At 38.3% G+C, this 26,277-nt stretch overlaps 1 protein-coding gene across 1 annotated transcript in view; it reads right to left on the reverse strand.

The window, feature by feature from the left end:
- The window catches only part of ROBO1 (roundabout guidance receptor 1), a 328,596-nt gene that overhangs the window by 35,596 nt on the left and 266,723 nt on the right, over window positions 1–26,277 (reverse strand). Inside the window, exons 9-18 of the mRNA XM_075033941.1 lie at window positions 25,865–26,036; window positions 23,100–23,305; window positions 21,606–21,687; window positions 21,272–21,440; window positions 21,005–21,171; window positions 16,597–16,718; window positions 13,910–14,141; window positions 12,528–12,649; window positions 9,224–9,395; window positions 1,268–1,465 (exon numbers count right to left, since the gene is read on the reverse strand). Coding sequence (XP_074890042.1) covers window positions 1,268–1,465; window positions 9,224–9,395; window positions 12,528–12,649; window positions 13,910–14,141; window positions 16,597–16,718; window positions 21,005–21,171; window positions 21,272–21,440; window positions 21,606–21,687; window positions 23,100–23,305; window positions 25,865–26,036 — 1,642 coding nt within the window. The remainder of the gene's footprint in view (window positions 1–1,267; window positions 1,466–9,223; window positions 9,396–12,527; window positions 12,650–13,909; window positions 14,142–16,596; window positions 16,719–21,004; window positions 21,172–21,271; window positions 21,441–21,605; window positions 21,688–23,099; window positions 23,306–25,864; window positions 26,037–26,277) is intronic.

Below are 26,277 nucleotides of genomic sequence, written 5' to 3' on the forward strand. Positions count from 1 at the left end.
GAAATTCATCCCTGATTTCTGTAGTTACAACTCCGCTACAAGCACTGTGCCTGAAGTCTACCACGAGCATTGATACTTTAATAGCATGGAGGACACCTAAACTCTGCAGCATTCTGAAACTATTTCCACGTTTCCACTCACTCAGTTGCTATTTTTAGCACTGCTGCTTTTTCATAGCAACACACTGCTACTGTTTAAAAATATTTGTGTTACATTTGCCTATCTGTCTTGCCCATCACACATTCATTCTTGAAGTGACTAAAGAATGTAATCTCATGACACCTTTCATACATTAAGATGTGTGCACCTTTTAAGCCTAGGTCCATATTTTGATTGTTAAATACCAAACATTCTCCCTCTATTCCTTCAAAAGCAGGATCTCCCATATTCTGATTCATTCCAGAATTCACGGTTCTCACTCTATGAGTGCCTACAAGGTACTGCTTTGAGATGTAATGAACTGCAGCATATTGAATTCAGCTTTAACTTCAGGGCTTAACCATAAGATTCCTGAATCAGGAGACATCAAGTTTTTATTCCAGAAGATCTTCTAGGTAGAGATTCTAGCTTTGTTTATCACAGAGTATACTCTAAAGCACTGCTTGCTGACCAACAATCTGATATAAAAGGCATCAATAACATGAAAACGGAAAGTGCTTTAAGTTAGTCCCACCACTGCCATTCTAACCGAATGCAAGATGTGATAGCCCCAGAATTCAGTTGCAACAAAGAGTTTCACAACAGCGTTTATGAAAGAGTCTTGGAAAGTATTATTGACTGTTGTGCTTTTGCAAACAGCCACTTCACCACATTCCCCCGCAACACAAGGAAATTCAAGTACACGCACCAAAAGCGTTACTGTAATGTACACCACTGTTAGTATTCTTAGCAGCAAGCAAAGTATTGAACAGGAGGGACAATGAACTACCATCCACTTGGCTCCTTTTCTGATGGTACGGTGTCAGGCAGCGAGGGCATACTGGAAGCTTCCAGCCTTAAAAATCCATCTTTACATTTCTCACTTGTAGGAGTATCTTTATGAAAAGCTAGTCTAGGTATTTTGCTAAAGGCTTATGCTTTAAAGCCAGGTTTAACACATTATGTAAATATTGCCGCTTTCTGCATTGGCTCCTGATCCACATTTCCTGAAAGAATTGTGGTAATTTGATAATTCCTGCATCAAGTCTTAGAAGAACAAGAGACTAAAGATAAATAGCCAGTAAACAGACATTCAGCAGCCAGCGGACTGAAATATATAATATGGCACCTTTTCTGATACCAGCATAAGTACTAGTGAGTCCATTTCGCTTCTTCCTGTGGCGATATAACCAGATGCTGAAGACCATAAGGATAATCCAACAGGCTGCACCAATTCCAGCAATAAAGGCAGGCTGCTTTACTACATCAGAAATCTGCTGGGCTAAACTGAGTTGATCTTCTGAAGACACAGGATTTCCATGAGAATCTGAAAAAAAGACACCCAAAATAGCCAATTAATTTGAATGAGCAACTGTAAAAGGCAGCACAAAAAGAACTGACATAGCCATACTCCAGTTTTTCAAGGTAAAACCCTTAAGACTGCTCTTTAAAAGCTTTTTTAACAGGTCTAGATAGAAATGGTTTGTTTTTCATACAAGACAGGTACCTCCAACTTCACTGACTTTTGTTTGTTTACAAAACCAGCTAAAATCAAGCCACTAGGCATACAAATAGAAAGTTAGGTTCATAAATTTCAAAGTTGGGGACTGTTATTTTTTTTAATTTTTATTTTAGCAAAGCAACACCAGCTTCAGAAAATTATTCAGAAAGTCAGCAAAGAATACACCAAGTAAAAGAAAGCTCAAGTATGAAACATACGTAGTCTGTTCTTTGAGCTCTGTGAATGGGTAGAAGTCAGCTACCCAAACATCCACTCTCATAACTGAAAATCACAGAAGAATTACAAATTCAAAGTACCTGCACATGTGGTTGGTATTGAGGGATACATTTTAATTTAGCAGTTCCTCACAGATGACTTAAATCTTGTATTACACAGTCTAATATACTATTTGCAGTCTCACTTTGACCTCAATTAAAAAAGACTGAATATTTAAAAGGATGTAAAGAAGTAAAAGTACAAAATAACCAATCCTGCCCTCTTGATGTGGATGAAAAAGCTAAAGGATAACTAAAAAATGAGATGAATTGGTAAAAATAGTCAAGCAGTCTCATTATTACTGAACAAGCATCCCTTTTCGAAAACAGTTCATCCTTAAATATCACACATCAAAATAAAGAACATGTATTTTTCTACACACTGTTTCGGGTTTTTTTTTTTAATAGAGAAAGCACCTGCAAGAATCAGTCTTTCCTGCTCTTTCTGTACTGAACTTTTGCAAGAACCTTCTAGGAACAGCAGTAAGAATATTCACTTAGTGACCAATGCTTTCTAACCGAAATGAAGCAACTCAAAGACAAAATACTGCCTTCCTGACTTTTTACCACTACAGTGAGCGCTTACTGGAAATTTCATTACTTCACAGGGTGAGGGCAAGAATTTGAAACCTTTACTCAGGGCAGATATTGCTTTACACATTCCACAGCTTAGTCTTTGAAATACCCATTTTTACTCTTGTGTAAATGTAACAATTAGTTGCTTTTTGCTACACGTAGTGACATCAGATTCAGAATGAGAGGTTAGTGTTTTAAGGAGAAAGGTCCTGTTATTAATTCTATTAATATAAACTATGTAAGAAATGAAAACTTATTTACTTAACAACCAATACCTTTTCCCTATGAACTAAGCAGTGAATAGGTTTTTATTTTTTCTTATGATGACCTGTCTTGCATTATTCCAAAAGAAGCCTAAATAAAATATAAGAAACTGCAACATAAACAGGAGATGGAATGACAACAAATCATACAAAAAACAAACCTCCTCCGGAAAAGGATGCCTTTTTGAATGGGAAATGCTTAAAGCAGTAACAGCTTCTTCTAGTGACGAATTCCAGATTTCAGTTTTTGCAACATCGAGGTCAAATACCTATTTTGCTGAGGAATCACCACTGCCTTTGACTGCTACCTTATTGGAAATTTTATTTCATATTTCAGGTCCCTTTATCTTCTGTGATCCTAAGTGCACTGCCTAGTCTGAAAGTTCACCAGGCAGACTCATTCTTTTCTTACTAATAAACCCTTTGTGTCTGCTGGGTTTATAGATTTCATGCCTATTTGTGCAAGGTTAAGATGGGTTGCTTCAGATTTTATGGAGACAGCCAAGTGAAGTTCCACACAAGTGCCCAGATGGGCTTAAACATATAAAGTATACCGTGACCAATGAATTAAATCTCTCACTCTCTATCTCATCCTTTGTCTCTTTGCAGCTGAGGCCATATTAAGATATGAAAACTTGCATCATCAGCCTCTTTTCAAAATGAGTAAGCCTACTATTTCTTTATTTTTAAACAGCTATACTACCTCGTACATGTTAATGGAATAGAACAAAAGATTTCTGGAGAACCTATGGTCCTGAACAAGTTTAGAAGACTGATAAATATTTTTTCTCTAATCTTTTAAATATGTATATTTAAAACAATAAATCTAGGGGGAAAAAATAATCACAAACTCAAAAGCCAAATAAGAATGTTTTTTAAACATGTCAACAATTCAGCCATACAGAAAGACAGTACTTTTATATATATAAACATTTTGCATTGCTCAGTCAATGCATGTCTGAAGATTACAAAATACTGAAGAATCTCTTTGAACATTTATTGTTCTAATTTTTAATTAAGATTCATTTCATGGTATTATTTTGCTAGCCATTGCAAGCATAAGAACTGCATAATAACGTATTTGCTTTTAAGAAACTAAGCTTATGGCATGTTGTACATGGGTGGACTGTTAGAGCCATTACATTAAATGAGCTGGTATACATTTACACACATGGTGAAGAGAAAAATGCGGATGTGTTCATGTACAGTCATATAAACAGCATTATAGAAAAGAAGATGGAAGGGCTTTCAAGAGACCACATTTGACCCATGTCCTGCTCCTCTTATAACTCAAAAATAGAAAGTAAGCCAAATATAAAGCAAAGGGAATGAAATCTAGCAAACCCCTCATTACCAAAAATTTCCAGGAACTTTATCTTAGAAGCCTTTCTTTGAGAAGGGTATCTTCCCACTCCGTAATAGTCCTGTGAGATCCTGAATGATCAGTCAGGAAAAGAGACCTTGAACTAAAAAAAGTACTTTTCTTCATCCCAGGAAATTTCTGGAAGCTTTGACTGATCTATAAATGGTTCATAATCAACATTCTTGTTCCTGCTTGCACTCCTCGGGGAGACGTGCCAAAATAATAAGTGAACATAAACATTCTACGGCAAAGAGCATCTTACTGCCAGAGCAGCAGCAGCAGCATTTTATGTACTTGAAAATGCCTCAGAGTTGTTGGAGCAGGCTGATCCCACAACTCCCTGAAACCAGCATATTATCACAGTGACTCATCCCTTCTTCTTCTACCCCAAGATAAGAGCCTTCTTTTTAATCACAGATAATGTTGTTATGGCTATTGCTTACAAGCTACCCAATTTGACTGTCTTGAAGGTCTAAGTTTCAAACGTCAATGAAAACTAATTAGGATTTGCATCAAGAAGAATTGGGACTTCTAATTCTCTAATGTTAAATATTCATATAAATAATGTAAAATCTAACATTTAAGATGTTAAATGTTAAATAAAAGATTAATATACAATTAAGATTGGAATGCCAAAGATTCAAAAAAGACAGGAAATTCCAGGTTCACAGGTGTGAAAGCAACCTTAACTTTGCCCTGTACATGTACAACCTACGGAATGGTACTTTTCCATATGAATGTCTCATTCAGGATACAAAATGTACAAACAGTAAGTAGGAAGTTCTAAGTTTTGTTGACATTGCTAATTCTGGCAATTTAAAATTTCCAAAACACCTGGAATCTGCAACGTAATGTCTGTGTGTTTCCTCAAATATATGTGCACAATGCAATATGAACGTTATTTGGTAAAATATTACCAGGTTAAGAATATGCAGTTTTGTCTCCTTCCTATTTAAATACATTTCCAAAACTGGAAAAATATCAGTTTTGCACTTCAATCTTGTAATATACAGTTTGAGGAGACAACACTGAACTGGTTTGGAAGGGTTTGCTGTGAGGGAAGAAAAAAAAGATTACTTTTTTTGAGTTGTTTGCAGGCCATAAGACAAAAATAGCAACAAAAACCCCTTACAACTATCATACTAGAAGTACTTGAAGGGCTGACAGAATAATATCCCTGAAGGCATGCTAGCTAGTTCACAAATCGCATCTCCTAAATGAAGCAATTAGAATACTAACAATTCAATGAGACTTTCTTGTGTTTTGTACACTTGAGACATCCACTGGCTGAATAACGCACTCAATATTTACAATAATTGTGCAGACATCTCTTAATAAATAACTGCATACCATATATTCATACAAATTATGTGTTTAAGAGTAACATTAACTGCAGTTGTGGGGCTTCTCAGAGCCGGTACCCTGAGCAAAATATGTTGCAATATGTTCCAGTTTCACTGCTTATTTGCCAATAAGCACAGGAAATACTGCCAAGCTATCATAGGTAGTAACCCATCACTGTACAAAAGTTAGGTTAGAGATCAGCAAAAAGTAATTTGTTGTGATAATTCTTAACTTTCTGGACAAAGCATTTTTGTACATAATGTCCTGAAGATACCAGTCGTGACAAGAAAAAACAATTCTGTCAAAAGTCTATGATTTTTTTCTCCACAGCACAGTATTATAAGCACAATATAGTGAGCTGTGCCTAGCTCTCATGAAATACGATTTTTTTTCCTTAACATCAAAGCTCTTGCAGTCTTTCTTTCTGTAAATTATCAACTTTTCTTTTAAAACAAACAAACAAACAACTGGTTTTCCAGACCTTGGAATTCCACAGAAAGCTTTAAAAGGTCATTCAAAAGCCAAGAGGAAAATTCCTAAGTCCCAAGGGGAGTGTTTTAAGAAGACACATAATTTTTCAGTTGATCTTAAGATTTTAAACACTGAAAGGTGACTTTTGAATAACAAGTAAGTATATTGTTGGTTTGTCCCTGGTGGCACAGGAAGTCTGGGGTACTGCAGCTCAGTGAGCTGCTTCATGTCAGCTGAGACACAGAAAATGAAAGAGCTCTGAGCTTACAATTTGTACCTGTCTTTGTAACAGGTTAAGTGCATGCACAAGGTCAGTTATCACAGCTCAGCTGATGCATGGGACTGCGATTGCACGCCTCAGCTGTCAGAGAATCCAATGCCTCCTGTCCTCCCGCCTTGTTCTGGAAGGCGCCTCAGAAAGGTGAAGCTTCCTCCTGTCACACACCCAGCCGAAACTCTGCCCAGGCATTTTTCACAGTCACAAACCCTGGAGCAGCCTGCACAGCGCGCAGACTCAAATATGAGGTCGCTGTGCAAGAGCATTGGCTGCACCAGGGAAGAAAACCTCTTCTTTGGATGCTCCAGAGCCAGCCACAACCTTGCCTCACAGTTTTGTAAGAAAAACACGTTATAAGGAGATAGATGTTTGATTTTAATGAAAAGTTCTTCAAAAAAGTAGTAAGTGAATATCTAAATCACATAGCATATCCTGTTTCTACACACGGAATTCTTAATTAGTTAAAAAAAAAAGTAAGGACTGTACTAATTCAGATACCAGGAAAAGAATTCCTGGAGGAATAGTTAGGATCAGTGACAGAAATGCAGAAACCTGAAATTGTCAGTGGCAAACACGCAGTTCCTAGTGCATGTAGTTACAGGGAGTCAGGACTCTTTCAAATCTTCTAAAAGTAGCATCCTTAATCGTCTTTCCTCCTGCTCCCTGGCCTCCCTTCCCTCTCTCTGTAGCCATGTAATTTATTGCTGGTAAAAAGTGCCAACTGATGACATCAACGAATTAATTTTCTTTCTTCAGAAAAGCTACCAGAAAACTCCAGTGTCTGCTCCACCCCCATGCTGGGAGCACATCCAAGAATTAAGAATGCGCTTCCTTGTGGGGGCTGTAGGAGAACTTGTATCACAGGGCAGAGCTAGGTAAACTGCAGCCATTCTTCTGCCTTGATGATTTTAGGCTTATCTGTGCTACTAAATGGTACTCCTCTTAAATTTAAGTACTAATTTTCAGCAGCCTCCTGCAGTTGCTGAAATGACTGCAGCACTGTCTATGTATTTCTTTGTGCTGCTTCTAGTGGCATGGATCTCTACAAGACTCCTGTTTCCAAATCTTTGCCATGTAACAACAGAATTATGGTGTTTTTACTACAGTATATGTAGATTTGGTCCTGCCACTTAATTAGAAGCAAGAAGTACAGACTATGAAAGCAAACCCCAACCGTAAGGAAATATACAGATTCTACTAGACTTGCACGTTTGAGCACCCTCTGAGCTGTGTGATCGCTTCATGCTTTCTAACATAGTGTCAGTAATGGCCACAAACCCAGAAGGTGGCAAAAATCTTACCCCAACAGTCTCATTCTTTTTTTTGTCCACTTACCAAAACCCCGAAGTGATTAAGTTCCCTTATAAAATGCACCTTCATTTAGCATTCGCTTATCATCAGAGAAAAGAAAAAGAAAAAAAAAAGTGATTATGAAGTCTTTGGCTTTGAACATTGAGGTTACCCCATTATTTTATACTCATAAGCCTCACTAATTTAAAATTTTCAAAATCTAAGCCATATAGAACAAACTTGACTTTGACTGGAAAGCTGGCTGTAGGAAGCTGTGAATGGAAGCTGGCTGTAGGAAAGAACAATCCAAATGACTATGGGGTTTTGCACATATTAATGGATTATCATATAAACTGTGTGTAATTTTGTCGTAAAATCTCTATTAATGTAACTGGGAATCATATGCCTGTATAAGTTAAATTAAAGATGACCTTTGTAGCGTTCGCTGCATATCAAGGTGCCACGATTAGATCACTGATCAACCCCCAGACCAGGGAAAGAGACAGGTAACACATACAGTGTGAGCGCCAACTTCCCCCGCGGGGGGTGTTTCCTCCTCTGCCACAGTCTCCAACCCCCGCTGCCTTCTGATTTCCCCCTCCGAGGGTGGCCGTTCCTCCCATTCTCTCAACTGACAGTATAAATCTCCCTTAACATCCCTGCCTGGAACCCAGTCCAAGAGGCACTCCCCGAGTCGCCCCGAACCAGCCGCCGCAACCCCCCATGGACACTGTGGAGGGGGCACAACCGTCCCCGCTGGTGCCGCCCCTACAGGAAAAACCTCCAGCTCCGCCGTACCCTCCGTGTCCACGCCCTCAATCAGAGATGGACCGCTCTGTGAGCCCCGCTCCACAGACCTTCATTTTAATAGCCAAGGAAATGTACATGTCATTTTCCCGAGAATATATTAGTCGTTCTGTCTTGTTTTCACATGCAGTAGTTATAGATTTTTAAATATAAAAAGTGAAATAATGAGGAAGATCTACTAATGATACATAGATAGACGGACATAAGTCCAAAGCAACACGCTGAGTTTGCTTTCACAATTATATACTGTAATAATAAGGTATTTTGATACAGGCATACTGGTAAACTAGCATGTGACTATACCTAAAGCTACTTTAAATAATCTTCAGCTAACCAATAGCAAAGATGCATTTCTCCCAGATACATCCAGGATCAGTGCCGCTGATCTGCATTTATGGCAGAGAAATGTTTGGTGTAAACGAAGTTAGGAGGTCAAGATTATTGCAAATCATCTATGTACCTGTTTTTCCTGTACTCAGGTTATTTACTAGCTTTCACACATACTTGATATTTATTGTGCTTAATTTTAGCATGCTCTTGGTTTTTTCTTCAATAAAGAAAGATAAAATCTGATCAAGACAAATTACATCCCTAAACTAAAGTGAGCCAACACTTAGTGATTCATAGTCCTCTACATGTTTTATTACACTAGTCTTAAGTGTGAAAATTCACTTTGAAAAATCAATAACCAAAAAGCTCTGCTGAATTGGGAGATTAAAACAACCCTGTGTTGTTATAATCCCATCTTTAGAATGCAGTTCTAAGGCAAGTTTAAAACCAGAAGTGCCAAATCCTGCTATTCCAGAGATCAAGTAACGCTGTTTCACTTGTCTTGAAAGCATTTCTGGTGCCATAAAAGACAAAAGCAAACAAACAAAAATCATTGAAACCAAGAGGCATGATTACCAGCAGGCTTACCTAATTGGATAAACTGGGGATCGCTTTTCACTCCAGGTCCTGCCCCAGTACTTGCTGCCACTTCCACGCTATATCGAATGCCAGGAACTAGGGAGGGGATGACTACAGAAAAGGTGGAACCATCTACCGTCTTGTTTATATGGTATCGACTTTCATTGCCAAGACACCAAACCTGCAGGGAAGTAAGTGTATGGTACATATAAATGTTCAAAATTCAACACCGAAGGATAAGTAGAAGGAAGGATGACACATTCCTTTCTGCTGGATAAAGAAATTTAGAATTTGGCACTGTTCTAACATCTACAGTCATGGATTGCTGTCCTAGGCACTGTATGAATACTGAAAAGATAATTCTTGTTCCAAAGAGCAGCTCCAACCACTAGAATTCTTTGATGGGTTTATCATAATTCATTTACAGTTCAACCAGTGACATCAGTGCTAATAAAACTAAAAGCATTAGTAACATGGAACAAATAAGGGAAGCCCTGTAGCCAAGAATTGTTCATATAAACAACAAAGTAAGAGCATTCAGTTAAATGAATTTGCAATTCTCTTCTTCAAGAATCATTTGTCAAGCAAGGCTTTCTTCACTCAAGTTCAAGAGCAAGTCTTTCACCACATAACATCACAAGAGAACCGATGTCATGCTGTAATCCAAGAGTTATCTTTTTTTTTTTTTTTTTAAATGGCAGCAAGAGGGAAGGATTGAGTAATATGCCATCTTCTATTGAGAGACAGAAGCACAATTTCAGATCTCAGTTTTTGGTTAAGGTCAGGACACAGGTCTAATGACTTCAATTCACAACTTTATGAATTACATCAGTGATATTAAATGATTGGGAGAAACAATATGATGAGATATTTTTATCTCTTTAGGCCTGCACGATTGTAGGACCCTTCTTCCTTCTCTGGATGCCAAAGATTGAAGCAAGGCTAGCGGAACACTGTGAGGATCTGAAATGTGTTTTAAGGTCCTTTGAAATAGAATTCCACCACAGCATATACATAACTGCTGCTGCAGAGCAGATCAGAGCACACAAAGAGAAAAGAATCTCCTTTTTGTGTTCTGATACTAAGTAGAGAGTGTTTCAGTCAGTAGTAGTAGTATAATTACCAGTAGTACTGCTCTTAAATCCTAAAGGATAGTCCAAGAAAATGCTCTTATGTAAATAAGAACTCGATAAAGTGAGGAACAAAAGATTTAAATCTACATTTTCACTTATGTCATTCTCACAGAATTCTTACTGCCACCTTGTACAATGGTGTATGTTCAAACAGTAAAAAAACTGTTATGTAGTTACAACTATGCACTACAAATTCATAAAGACATTTTGTTCTTAGGCACTCAAATACATGGAGAAATTCACAAAACAAGAATGTTAGGTTAAACACCAGGTTGTTCAGTACTTGCCATACTATTGTATATGTATGTATGTATCTATAGTATATTGTATTGATACCTAAACAGGCAAGCGAAAATGAACTTTTAGAATGTTATGAAGGAAGAAGGAATTCACATTAGAATAGACACATAAGTGAAGAAAAAGTGAAGAATTTCTAAGTTCATGCTAGGGAAGGAGGGAATGACTTCTGCTGTGATTTGAATTTCTGCCTTTTTGTGTGTGCTACTGACACTTCTTCAATTAAGATGGTATCCTCCTTCCTATTTATTTTATCCTTTAATTAAAGTAGGTACACTCTTGCCTTAGATCTGAGTTGCTGAGAAAACAAAGACTTCCCCCACACGTGTACCTTTTTTTCTGGGAGAAAACATAGGAGATGATAGAAAAACAGAGAGGAAAGAAAAAAGAGAACATTTTACAAGACTTCTATTTGTTTTTTTCTTGTTATTAGTTCTTAATCTTAAAACACTGCTTCTGCATTTATTTAGTTTTTAGACAGAAATATTCATTACATATAGCAACTTAAACTGCAATTACATATATATTCATTGTGTGTTTTCTGTCCATGGTGAAAAGCACAAAGGAAAATAATGGCATCCACACAATAAATGTAGATGTGAAACATGCCAGTGTGTCATCTACTGCTACACAAGCACTACAAGACACTTGCTCCTGTACTTGATAGCCTGTTACCTCTGAATGCTAGGAGGTATGTTAGGTATTATATCCACTTGGAAATGTGAATTTCCTGACTTTTATTGTTTTATCCTTACAAGTTTAACATTCCTCTGATGCAGCTTCTTGATGGAAATAATTCCACCTCTTCAGCTCAAGGTCTGTCTTTAAATAAAATAACTTTGCAAGTATTTTTTTTCCAATTACATATGTATTTGAAACTAAGCCATAAACTGATTTTTTACCAATTGACCAGGTTCTGAAAAGCGTTTTATTGTTCTAAATTGACCAAGAGGCTTAGTGATCACTTCCCTTTCCCATTTCTACTGAAGGAAAAAAAAAAAAAAAGGCAGGCAGAATGAGTTTTGGTGGCTAGGAATATATGTCTATAGCACAGTGTTTTAAACTGAAAAATAGCCAAGGCATTCTCGTTTGAAAAATTTTCTCAATAATGTGCATTTGCAGGAGACTGAAACCAAAAATCCTGCCTCTCTGTGGCTATAAAGCTTACCTGATAACCGCAACTAGACATTTACAATGTCTGTAGCTCACTTAGGAATAATAAGCTTCATTTACTTTGCTATGTAAATTATCACAAAACAATTTGAACTGAAAATAAATACAGTGTGTGTTGCTAAAAGAACAGCAAATAATATTTCATAATGTATTTACAATTTGACAAAAATTAAATATCATAATGTGAACTGTATTTGTGTGAAAGAAAAAAATATTTCTACACACTAAATGAATTTATTATTATAGAAACACATGCTTTACTTGAAAGTTTTCCATTTGTTTTAACTACCCAGTTATGCATAACTTACTCTGATCTTAACACTGTTAATTATTATCCCTGAGCTTTTCAACTCATTAAGCCTGCTTATATTTATTACCTTGGCCAATGTCTTTTGAGTCACAAAACGGTTCTCAAACAGGTATGGTTCCCTCTCTACTTGTGTGTGCATTTCTCAAGTTATAATGAAGGCAAGAAGGCAGTTGTTTTAATTAAGAGTGTTGACCCTTTGCTTTGATTTATGGAGGCTGTTTTAATTGCCTTTACCATCTAGACATAATTCCTAAATATGGAGTTTGAGTGAAAGAAGTGATTTTCTATCCCGTTTGCTCTGACTAACCAGTAGATGGAGCCAAGCATCCACGAACCACCTCATCTGTCACTACCCGGCCAATACCCCCTCTGCCAGGGGACCAAGGCATGCCAGCAGTACCTTGTATTCTTGAACCATCCCGTTCTGGTTGTCCTCGGGGGGCGGCTGCCAGGTGACCACAATTGCTGTCCCGTTCCCATCGTTCTTAGTTACTGAAACACTCTGAGGTGGAGCACTAGGAGCTGTTTGGTTGGAAAGAAGGATTGAACGGTTAAGTTCGCCACATGCAGCAGTGAGCTTTTTTAAGAGGAAGATTGTTTCTGGGTTACACAAATGCACTCTTTTATGCCCCACCCTTCATTGAGGGCAGTTCTTGCCCACAAGATAAAATGATACAGAAGGAAAGTGTGTGAACCTGCAACCAGGCTCATAAGTTCTGCTGCAGTCTTGCTGGGCAGCACAGGAGAAGTCACACTCATCACCAGATTCTCCAAACTCGGATACCCATTACCTGAATGTCACAGTCCCAAGCACTGTGTTCCTCACTGGTCTCAAATTGTCTCACCTAGGATTAACAGTTTTGAACGATAAAGTCTATAAATTGACCCCAACAGAATGCTAAAATGCAGTTCCTCTAGTGTGTAAATAATAATGAGTAATACAAAACTTACTAAAATCAGGACAGAATGTGTTAATATTAACACATTTATAATAATAATTTATGTTTTGCATTTTAAATAGTCTTTCTAAAACCGGATGCTTAGCTGATGCTTAGGATGAATGCAGTTAGGCACACCTCTTGAACCACTCGCAGCAATAAACTAGATCTACACAGCATTTGTACTGGGGAGGGGAGAGAGAAGGGGAAAGGTGACACATCGCAACAGAGGCACTGAAATCCCTATTCAGAGGCACTGGCCATCTTGCATGCTTGTTATGCCTGAGCAGCAATAAAAGGAAGAGCTTCATGAACCTTCTCTTTTTGGCACACATATGAGATGGAAATACATAATTTAGTCCACTATATCTGTTGCCCTTATTCATCTTTTCATTTTGTCTTACTGATTGATCCAGATATAAAAGACTTCTAAAAATGTGGTTTCCATTCCCTCAGCTACAGTGCTTTGATGATTTCTGTGGTGTCTGCTCTCTACTCAAGATAGTGATTAGCAAGTGCTTGAATCTGACAGAAGTCACTTGTGACCAGACCATGAACTCAGCAGGGAGGAGTGCACACTGCAGTGAAGATAAAAAGCGCATTTCCCATTGTGTGTTGGAGGGGGGTTTTGCACATCCCTCTCTCTCTGTCTCTCCTGCATGGTTCTGAATATTTACTTCTGTGTCACCAAGCAATTCACATAATCATCAGTCCAACACAGCCTCCTCTGCTGTCTCTAACAGCATGCACTTCAAACAAAATCAAATAATGAACATATCAGAGGAAAGCAGGCCAGACTACTACTTCAAAAAGAAAAGATGAAGACAGTCTGGCTCCTACTTGCCTTCTTCCAGGGTCTTTGCAAATTTCACTTCGCTATCTGCTCCCTGAAACTCATTAAAAAAAGGCCGGGCCTTGATTTCGTAGTTTACACCTTTCTTCAGCTCAGGAATGATAACGCTGTTTTTGGTTGGAGTCCTCACTTCAAAGATCAACCACTCTGACTCTCCATAGGATGCTGGCATAGGTCGGTACAGAATTTTATATCCTTGAATGTACTGGGATTGCTGGTCCACCTGGCAAGACAGCAGAACACACAACACATCCTTTGACAAATATGAACCAGGAATGATGTCTGTGACATTATGCGCAGTCCTTGGACTATCCATTCATTTTACTCAAAGTAAACAACACTGCCGAAGCAGATGAAGGCTCCTTGCATTACAGCAAATTACAGGCCTGATTCACAAGCGCATTAATCTGTTTGAAGCTGGTAGAACTGTGCTGGTTTCTGTGGATTTATGAAGGCATTAAAGGGGGATAATGGAGTTGTATAATATGCCCCAGCTCCATAAAACAGACAGCCTTTGCATCTGCGGAGCGAGGGGAGCTCAGAGCAGGCCAGACTTCTGCCCACCCGAACCTGCCCGTCAGGGCAGGGGGCACATGGGGGAAGGAGGGGGGCGAGGGCAGCGGATCTACAGCTCCACAACTCAGGATGATGAATACAGAGATCAAAGAGAGAGCCTGCCAACTCTCCCGAGGTGTGGAAGCCTCCCAAAATCCATGAAATGAGCACTGCTTCCTGCCTGCTTCCTTCTGGAGAAAGCAAATTGAAAGGGCAGCCAGCTGGCACTATCTCCATCACTGTGATTAGGCTGGGCTCTGTCAGAAAGCAGATTTGTCCAAGCACTTCCTCCATGTCCACCCACTCAGCAGAAGGTTCCTCTGCTGGAGGGAAAGAGCTGTTTTGAGAGGGCTCTGAAGCGGCTCATAAAAAATCAGTATGGTAACACAGATGAGACTTGGAAAAGCAGATCAAAATGATACCCAGTAGTCCTGACTGTTTTTTAGACCAAGGCCATTTTGTATCACACATATGGAGAAAGAGATCTTAATGTAAACGAGGGTGGGACTCAATGTGTTTGGCTATAGCGGAAACAGAAAGCTACCTTACAAAAGCGATCTCTCACAGAGCATTCACTATGTTTCAAATGCCGGTTTCAATTTCTGATGAATAAGAAAGTCCAGTAACAACAACAACAAAAATTCTTGAAGTGCATCAGATTCTCCCTATTCTCAAACAGCTCATACCGTGATCTAATAAAACTGTTTGCTTGCTATTCTACTCCAAAAAGCAACACATTTCATTTTTAATAATCACATAAAGAATGCATGTGTTAGCTGAAACTGAGGTAATGCTTATTTTTGAAATTGCAGAGAAGCCACAGGCCACCCAAGAGACTGACAAAAACTGCCTGTCTGGAAAAGGTTGTTCTGTAAGTAAAGGTCAAACAAAATCGTGCTAGGACCTTCAAAGATGTTTTAATGTTATTGGTTAAAACAGGAGATTGCCTGCTGCAGGTGGCCATACTGTAGGTGACAGTGTAATTACCATGCAACACAGCAGGTATTATTTGTGTTCTTGCAGCACCGAGGAGCCCTGGTCATGGACCAGGACTCCACTGGGCTAGGGCTCTTCTACAAAGTCAAAACGCCTTTTGTTCCTGTTCAAAATGTTCTGCCATGGCATGGCAGGGGCTACACCCTGTGCCCTCCTGCACTGTCCCTGCCAATATATTGACATGTTCAGATGGTAGTCCTAAAAAGACCTCAAAGCTCACTCCCTTTGGATTTATTCCTGCAGCTGGTATAATTATTCCCCATTTCTTCTTCATTCTGCATTCTATTTTAAAACTGCTCTTCTTTGAATTACATTTTCTTACCTCATTGCTTGGTACTTGCATTTTCCCGTGTTGTTCTTTCTCTTCATTTCTACCTCTTGATTGCCAAATGTCTCCCACAGTAAGCCATTTCTAATCCTTTCTTTCACTGAGGCCTCCACCCTGTAAACCTACTTGAATCTTTTTCATGTATGTTCCAATTCCCCTTGCTTCAGGACTCCTACGGTATTGTTTCCTCACTCTTTCATTTCCTCTGCTATAACCCCCACACGGCCAACTTCCTGCTTCCTCCCACCAGAACAACATCAATGCAACATCTGAAAACTGTTTGCCCTTTTTGTCTGTTCTCCCTGTACTGTGCGTACTCATAGCACCGTGGGAAAGGATAGGGTCATATGAGGCTATATGGGCTTTGGTGCATGGCTCAGTATGTATGGAGGATGGATGTAACACTTTCAAACAGAATTATGCAGTATTTCTCCCTACTGGTGACTGACAGACAGGGAAGTCCCCATGTTATCTCATTAGGGGACTGTTACACTTCCTACTGAAAGCAGTGCAAAAGCTTCAAATGATATGACTTAAGAAGGCTTTGATCAGTCTTCCACAGGAGAACTCTGAAACTCTCACTGTATTATAAACAGCACTCTCTATCGAGACGTAAAATGGTGAAAATGGGACAAAATTTAATGAAGTAGGAAAGCAAAGCCGAAATAGCACCCATTCCAGAGAAAAACATCTGCAAGCATACAAACTACACAGCTTCTTAAAGTATGACTCCACTGCAGTCAAACAGTACAATTCAGCAATATATATAACCACCTCCATGACACAGACTTATACTTACAGTCCAATGAACTTCAATTGAGGAGGAAGAAAGGATAGTAGGGTTGTGCAGGTGTAGTACCACATCACCTAGTTCTCTCTGGACCTGCTTGTGATCCACACCTTGACTTGTTGGTGGAACATCTGTAATAATTTAAGATTCCATTCTTACAAGTATATATGAATGTTAAAATAAGTATACGTAAATACAGATGAATAGATCATAAAGCATATGATGTTATCACCAATAAACTTTACCCTAAGTACTTCCCAACTACATAAGAAAAAACTACACGAAATATTTTCCTGAACAAATCACCAATGCTTAGGTAGTACCAAATCAATGCACGGCACTTTCTTCGACAGAGAGAAACAGGAGGGAAATACTGCATAAAAATTAAAAACACACTCAGGGATGTCTTTGGTAAATGACTACAGCAGCATCTCTTTATTCTTTCCTGCTGGGAGGAGAAAAGGTTCTATTACCCATTGCAAATTCCAAGAGACCAGGAAACCTATGAAGAACACCAAAAGCAGAAGCTGTATCTTCAGATATATTAATGGGCAAACTTGCTGTATTTAATTACAAAATAAATGTAACAACTGAAAAAGAGAAAAATGAGTCATGTGGCTGCAGCTTCTCTGATGACAAGTGACTTCAGTAACAGGAGGCAGAGCACAGTTGAGTGCTGTCTGGCTTTTCTAACATTTGGTCTATTCTATAGCCAAAAGAATTGTTCAAATGCATGAAGGGACAAATTAATCTCAAAATACACAATGGTACAACGGAAACACATATTTTCTGCATGCAGAGCCCTTAAAAAAGCATATTTAACTGAACTGGAATGACTCTCAGGCAAGTATAAAATTTATAGGGCAATCACTAATAGGGCGTCTAAAATACACATGTACTATGGACGCAGAGTAATGTAATTTCTGTATTGATTTCATGTATCTCTCTTTGATCCCTTCATTTTAAACAAATACCATACTGACTATGGCTAAAAAACACAGACTGGGAAATTCATGAAAAGTACTTACAGTGATTTCTTTCTTTCTTGGTTTTTTTTTTTTTTTTTTTTTTTTTTTAAATTAATCTAATTCAAGATACAGAGTAATGCATTACATAAACTTTGCTCCAGCCTACTACTTCCCTGCCTCTAGTGACAAAGACCTCCTCTAGTGACAAAGCAAGATCAGGAAATCTTCAAGGTTTCAGTTCTCTGAAGACCTTGGAAATTTCCATATCTGTCTGCTTACAAGAAGTGCCAAAGAAAGAGTACACAGAAATTGTGTATATATTTATGTGCAACTACAACTCCTGTGATAAGTCACTGTAGGTGTGTAGACTATCTTGAAAGCTGAGATTTGGATAGCACAGTTGATGGTGATATAGAAGACACTTATTAAATGCAAGTGCAACAATTGTGAAGCATGAGCTTTTGCATGGTGGTCATATTCTCAGTTAGCCACCTTTTGGTCTTGTCTAAATAATAATAAAAAAAGCCATTGTAAGACTGCTGTAGGACAAGGCATGAGGACAAGTTTCTTTCCAGAAATATAGTTCCCATTTGGGAATACAAAATCAATGTCACTTTGAACTTTTATCATACAGTTTCCTCAACATATTTACAAAAAGATGGGATTTATTCAAAGTTAAAGAAGCAAACTGAGGTTAGCACGCAGTCAGTGGGTGACAAATCTGGATTCTTAGCAAGGAACACTGATAACAACAAAACAACAAAACCAAAAAAACCCTCCACTGAGTCACTGCTGTATCTACATGTAGTATGTTCCTCCAAACAGTTCATTTGTCAGAGTATTCCCCTCCCCCCCAAGTTTGAAAGCATTAAAGATAGAAGCTTCGGTTTGGCGAGTTGCCTAAATATCACCCTCTTAGAAAGTAACAGGAAAGTCAGTGGAATTATTGGTTCTATCTCTGCTAGTCATAAAAGATAAGTCATCAACAATATGAATCAAGCTATTAATAGGCTTAGCCATTTGCACATCTGTGCTATACAACAATACGTGTGTTTTTTCATTTTGGCTCCAAGCCTCCAAGACAGGGACTGTCAGTAAGAACACCCAAGCATGTTGTTGTTAATGTTGGTAAAGTGTAAAGATGAAGGTATGTTAGGTTCCTGGTCTGGGCATGCATTTAGGACAAGACTATACCACCCTCTAGACAAAAGTGAACTGGGAAATTTTTGAACTTACTTAGCAAGACCACAACTTACACAAAACTGAAACGGTACTGGAAGAACAATGGAACTGCTTTAAAGAACTTGACACTTGATTACATTTCTTACTACTGAACATTTTATCTATTGGTTGTTATTTTCACTCAGGCTTTGTGTGGTTCTCAGGTCTTCAGCTCTACTAAATGCCCAGAGGACAGCGAAGCTTTCCCATGCCATTATAAAACATTCAGTTCTGTTGAGTGAACAGAACACTGCCTCATTTGCAGTTTATCAGAGTAAGGACGGTAATCAGTTCATTTGGGACATTCAGACCCAATACCTCATCTCATCTCCAGGAATGAAACTACACTGCATGAAAAACGGACTTGTGCAGAACACTGCAGCCTGTCCGCATAATAACATGTGTTGCCCTATTCCCAGGAATACAGAAATCACTAAAAGGTTACTAAATCTCTCCTTGGTAACAGGCTTAGGAACCCATGCAAACCCTATTCTCCATGTGGCCCTGACTCTGCTGTCCATATATATCCACTGAAATTGTCACCCACCAGGAGAAATGCATAATAACACAGGACAGCAATGTGAAATTGTTCACTCCCCAGGGGAGAGAAGAAAGACTTGCTTTCAGACCAATTTCAGAGAAAATGAAAAGTCGCCAAAGGAAAATGCTTTGTTTCCTTTAAGGAACTTCCTTTAAATCACAAACATGTACTTACTTATGCAAACAAAGAAACAAACATGCAACACAGGCACTCTTAATAAGCCAATGGGTCAATTTCTCCAGTAAGTAGGAAAAGCAGAGAAAAAGAGAGATGATCTCTATCACTTTTCCGTAGAAAAAGAGTATGTCCAGTTTTTCCCTTCTGAAGAACCTAAGTATTTGTACTGGAAAAATGCAGGCTGGAAAGTCGCAATGCATTATTCCCTGTACACCATCATAAGTGTCATTTATTTTCTACAGTGAACACAATGTTATTTTGAATTTTACATAGCCAGATGCAGTTCATAGCTGGACTTCAGTCATAGCTGGAGTCAGCAGATGACTTGTCATCCACTACTACCCAGGCTTTTCTTCCACTTGGCTATCTGTAAGCACTGTCTCTCTTCCCTACTATTTTACTTTCAATAGATGTATGTCCTGTTTTCAGCTGGGATAGAGTTAATTGTCTTCCTAGTAGCTGGTACAGTGCTATGTTTTGAGTTCAGTATGGGAAGAATGTTGATAACACTGATGTTTTCGGTTGTTGCTAAGTAGTGTTTAGTCTAAAGTCAAGGATTTTTCAGCTTCTCATGCCCAGCCAGCGAGAAAGCTGGAGGGGCACAAGAAGTTGGCACAGGACACAGCCAGGGCACCTGACCCAAATTGACCAACAGGGTATTCCATACCATGGGACATCACATCTAGTATAGGAACTGGGGGGAGTGGGGGCAAGGGATCACCGCTCGGGGACTAGCTAGGTGTCGATCGGTGGGTGGTGAGCAATTGCACTGCGCATCATTTGTACATTCCAATTCTTTCATTATTGCTGTTGTCATTTTATTAGTGTTATTATTATCATTATTAGTTTCTTCTTTTCTGTTCTATTAAACCGTTCTTATTTCAATCCATGGGTTTTGCTTCTTTTCCCGATTTTCTCCCCCATCGCACTGGGGGCGGGGAGGGAGTGAGTGAGCGGCTGTGTGGTGCTTAGTTGCTGACTGGGGTTAAACCACGACACTGTACTACTGAAATACTTTTAATATATTGCCAAAATCTCTTCTTTACTGGCTCATGATGCCCAATTCCTTCAAATTTTAAACTTTTCTCTTTCCTAATGCAGCAGAAACCAACTTTGATTATGTGCTGTTAGTCTCTCTGTCTCAGTCTTAGGCCTTATTTGATTCACCGGACATAATAATAACATTTCCACGGAATTTGAGGATTTGCACAATAACTTAAAAAATCTGAGATCACTTTTATTGCTAACAAGAGCTATTCTGCAAGATGTAACTATCTTTGCATAAGAGATACTAGGGTTCCCTTAGGCAATGCAATATGCTGTCTAAGCAGCTTTCAGAGTCTATGTTAGAGAAACGCAAGTTTAAACACTCTATTTTACTATTTAGTATATATTACAGCCAGGACAGGCAGACAGTTGAAAGCTATCAGAATTCCTTGCATCTGGTATTGCTTAGTCAACTTGTGACAGCCACTGTGGACACCTAAAATATTCAGTATCAAAAGCTTACCTTGAGTTTTCACTGGATCAGATATTTGGCTTGGGTCACTTAGTCCATATGCATTAGCTGCCCTCACAAGGAACAGATAAATTGCATTAGGCTTTAGCCCTTTAACTGCAAAACTCTCTGTTTTCACATTTTCAGCTACAGTTTGCCAGCTGCTACCAGACGCATGGCTAAGGATAAAACACACACAGCTGCAGGTTAGCACGTGCTTCTTCAATGACATACTATATATAAGCATAAGTACAGCAAGATCACCTGAGACTCATATACCTGAAGGCCTCAATTATGTAAGAGGTTGGCGTTGCACCTGAATTCAAATTTGGTTGCCATGACAATGTTACAGTATTTCTGCTGACATCTGTAACCTCGGGTTTTGATGGAGCACTAGGAATCAAGTTTGGGTCAGTGGGTCTTGGTGGCTGCACTGGGACTCCAAACTCTAACAAAGGAGAGAGCAATGGTGAGTATAGACAGGAAGCAGCTGTAAGCTAAATGCTGTTCGCATCCGCATTGGCAACTTATGACAGTCAGATAACTTCTACATTTCAATTTCTGATTTTCCTTTATGTATTTTCTCTGTGCAGAGAAACCCTAATTGATTTACCTTGGACCTCTATGTATGCACTCCATGTAGCTTCGCCACTTGGGGTTGAAGCAATGCAGGTATACCGACCAGTGTCACCCAGCTGAGTAGGAAAAGAGAAGAATAAATATTTGAAACAATCAGGCACTCAGTGGGCTAGAAAAGTAATTACAGCTCTCTATGTTCCCCCATGAATACGGATAAACATATTAGGCTGCAAAAACTTTGAACCAGAAACTTCTTCCATTAGAAGTTATGATTTCATGTGCTGCAAAATGAAAATGGATACTTATTTCTGATCATTCGTTAAATAATTGGAAAAGCTGCAGATTCTCATTTAATGTTACCTATTCTGTAATGAACAAACTGAAAGCCAATTCTTGTAGCATTTATTCCTTAGTCTGCAGAGGTCCTAACAAATAAATTGAGAAGGAACTCAGATGACAAGACCCCGTGCAACTGTCAACCTTCTGCCTAAGTAATGCCTGGGGATTTGTCTGGACTGCAGCACTGGAGAGCATGTCATCCTTAAAACAAAGCTTAAATATTGCACAGGGCCTTGTACATATGGGGTTCCCTGTGTTAGTATAAATTTCACTCTACAGCAGACCCAAAAAAGGAATCTCCATATGCTATTCTAATCCAGTTCTGAATGTTGGATTATTTGTCCATATGTGACTTAATCACATTTCAAGAGTTTCTTTTTTTTGCCCCAAAAGAAATGCTATCCTCTTAAGGTCCCAGCCTTAGCAGATGAGCTGAATGGAAGCGCTCAAACATCAGGGGTTCAAACTCTAAGTCAGTGTAGCTTGTAATTGGTAACAGGACAACTCTAGGGAACATAGTAAAGTGATATATTCAGCCTAATTTTAAAAAATTACTGCATTTCATACCACGGAAAAGATAGCAGAGATTAGCCAGTATGCTAAAATTTAACAACATTTTAAAACATTTTACAGTGTGTAAGGCATGACCAGCAATACTGCCCAGGTACTTGCTATAATTCCCTAAGGAAGCCAGGTATTTGATAGGTGGTTAACTATTTTAAGCTATGTTTACACTGTTGAGTGAATATGTTCAAACTTCAAAAACTGTTTTGAAAGAGCTGTGTGTATCATCTATTACTGCAATATGCTAAACAAAGATTTTCTTTATAAACTTTTGAAATAATTAGGTCATTTTAATTAGTGCTAAAGCCCAATTTAAGGATTCATCTTACTGAAATACAAATTTTGCTTTCCCCTTCATGTTTTAAGTACCAAATAATTCCCTTAATTAAGACCTCTTAAAAGCATTTTTACTTATGAAATCTGAAATAATGTGCCCTAGGCAGAATAAGCCAAAGTGTTAAACAAAAAGAATGAACTACCTGAAAGCATGAAGTATCCAATATTTTAATACATTTATTTAACATTTCATTAATTATAAGTGTAGGATTTACTACATCAAAAGTGCCCGGAGGGGAAAAAACAAAGTGAAAAAAACCTAGAAAACCCATTTGCCAGTTCAAGCTACCTTGGCATATCGGATTTGTAGGGCTCCTGTCTCCAACTGCTTGATGCGAGAGTCCTGGGTAGAAATGAGGATCCCATCCTTTTTCCAGAGGATAGTGGGCACTAAAGTGCCCGTGGCCACGCAGTTCAGCATTAAAGTACCATCTACAGCTACAGTCTGATTCACAGGACCCTGTCGAATGACAGGGGGAGGCCGATCTGCAATCACTGCCAGAAGAAACAACAGGAAAGAAATTTCTGCAACTGGAAGCAATTTTCTAATCATCTAAGCACCAGCAGTTGCTTGAGGCTTTGAAACAAACTAAAGACAATTAAACAAGTAATTAAAGTTGGAGGCATGCATTATTCAGGGCAGGGTGCATTATAATGATGCACAACTACAGAATTTTAAAATGATACACAACACAGTATTTTCAGAAAGTAAAGAAGCATTACATATCACATGGTATCTGCTAGGCATTCTCTAATTCCAGAGTCTTTATAAAGTCATAATGGAATGAGAAAGGACTTCCCAAATTTTTTGTCAAGGCACAGATTTCACCTTGTTCATCCTCTACCATGTAGCAGGCCTGTATAACAGAATTCATACTTTCAGCACTCAAAGACAGAGAAAAAGGAGGTAGGCTGGCAGGGGATAAACTGGCAAATATGTACTTCTTAAAAAAATTTTATTGTGTACCATCAACTCATCTTGGTATTGTTTCCTAATTGGGAGATGCCTAGCAGTAGGGTAAAGTAAACACAAAGCTAATGAATAGGACCATATTAAAAGTTTTCAACTAAGAAATATTTTTCCAGTAGTTTCTGACTTTTAGTTCTATGATGACTTAATCTGTCAACATGGCTTCAAAGTCACAAAGAGAATCCCCACAGTGTGTTTGCATCAATTTTGATGCAAATTTCACACAATGAAAATTAAATGTTATTGATGGGTTATTTAATAACTGTGCACAGAAAGGTATAAAGCAGTCTTAGTATTCATAGAAAAAAGAATGATGGTCTACATGAGGTTTTTTTTCCATTTTCAAATGGATAATCAAAAAAGAGGTAAAAGCTATCTTACTGTATTTCAGTGACCTCTTCTACCTGTACCATCCAACAAGACATGGACTGATGATCTGAAAATAGCTGCAACTTTAAATGACATAATCTGTTCAGCAGTGTCATGGGGGCTCACGTAACTTAAAAACTGGTTTGGTAGCTGAAATATAAACCTGAAGTTCTGGTAATTTGTGAACATCAGATATTTCTAAATTACTTTTCGTAACAACAGACGGGGCGTTAGTACTGCTTTTTTTGGCTAAATTCCAACTCCTGTAATTTCATTTGCATGTTCAAATGACACTTTGTGTTTTCAACTGCATAATTTATCCTTTACTTCTTGTCCCAACCTGTTGCAATGCACTGCAATGCACTGTGAGGCCATTAGTATCTTTCTCTGCAGAGATAGTCAAAATAAGCTCACTTACAGTTTGTATTTGACAAATCTGTAAAGAGCTTTGTAGTTGTCAGTGGTAAAGGGCTGACCTATCTGTGCTCTATAGGAGAAATCTAATGCCACTGAAATCCATGGCTAATTTAAGTGCCACTGAAGTTGATGGCAACTCCTATTACCGTTAGTAATACCAGGGTATCATTCTGCATATCCTGCCTTCACTTTTATAGAAATACCAAAACAATATTGTCCCGAGACATTATGCAAAACAACTACCCATCAGACCAATCCAGAGCATATAGTCATAGTAAAGGAAATACATTTAAATTGATTTGATTTTTTCCAAGTTCAGATGGCACAGGTCAGTAACTAAAAACCTCTTAATTTTCTTTTTTAAAAATTTATTTCTCACCTTGCCATGGCCTTCTCCCCAGCAAAAAATGGATAAAAGTGGATTAAGAAATGTGGCTTACCACTTGTGAGAAACCAGAAAGGAAGCAATCCTACTGCTCCAAACAATCTCAATCCAGTGGGTGTAAATAAACAATTTTATTCTGCAGGTTCACTGCATGTTTCTAGTACTGCATTATTTCTATGTTTTCTGTAGGGCAAAGGCCTAGTTTATGGAAACTCTTCTCAGACAACAGCTTCCCTCCCTCAAGTCTCTCCACAGACTGCACTTAACCTCTTTTTAAGATTATTATTTTTCCTGTGTACTTTGCTATTAAATGAAGTATTTCTGCTGTTATGAAGTATTTCTGATAACTGGCAAATTGGCCTCACATCAGCATATATTACTGTTTGCAGTCATGCTCCCTGAAGCTTTTTCATCTTAATTTTTTCCCAACTGCTCCTAAAAGGGAATGTATAATAATATCCATTTGTATGTTATTGTACTGACTTGCATACAGGCTGAGTTTTTTTCCTTGCTATACTACAATATTAAAAAACAGGGAAAAAACAGGTAAATGGAGATGCTAAGCAAAGGGACACACAATAATAGCAATAAAGAGCTAGGCAGCAAGCAATCTGAAAGTAAACTAAATCTAGTGGGGGAAACTAAAAAAGAGCCAGATAAATTAACAGATCTGACAAAAAATCCATAAACAGAAGTATACTTACTAAATACAAAATGGAAACATAGTGTTACACAATATCCAAAATTTTAAACCCCTGACAGAGATGAGATGGCCAAACCAGGATTTTTATGTTCAAAGACACAAGCAATCTCTATTTATGCAAAGCAGATTTCAAAGTGGTGTCATATCTTCCCACTGCTGTCTTGAAATAAAAATAAAAACTTGTAAATGATAAAATAAAGGTATCATTACCATCAGTAACCTCCAAGTAGGCTTTTGTTATGATACTTCCTGCAACATTTAAAGTCTGGCAGATATAGTACCCAACATCAGATCTCTGGACATTGGTGATAGTGAGGTCTCCTGTCTGGGAAACTGAAAATCGGCTGGATGACTGAGGGGGCTGGTATGAGAAAAGCAGATTCTAAAAGATGTATAGGAAAGAAAGTGGGGAAAAAAGGGTTAAATAAATTCAGACATCAGTAATTTTAACTTTAATGTATCTAAACAAATTAATCTTTTCACATTATATATAAAACATTCTGCTCTACATATCTTAAGCATGTCTATATCTCAATGTGCATAGCTTTTATAGGAGTTTTTGTGATAAAATAGGTGCAGATATGCATATATAATTGTGCAACTCTTTTAGGATTGCTCTAACA

Source organism: Buteo buteo, chromosome 8, assembly GCF_964188355.1.
Source record: "Buteo buteo chromosome 8, bButBut1.hap1.1, whole genome shotgun sequence".
Taxonomy (NCBI): Eukaryota; Metazoa; Chordata; class Aves; order Accipitriformes; family Accipitridae; genus Buteo; species Buteo buteo.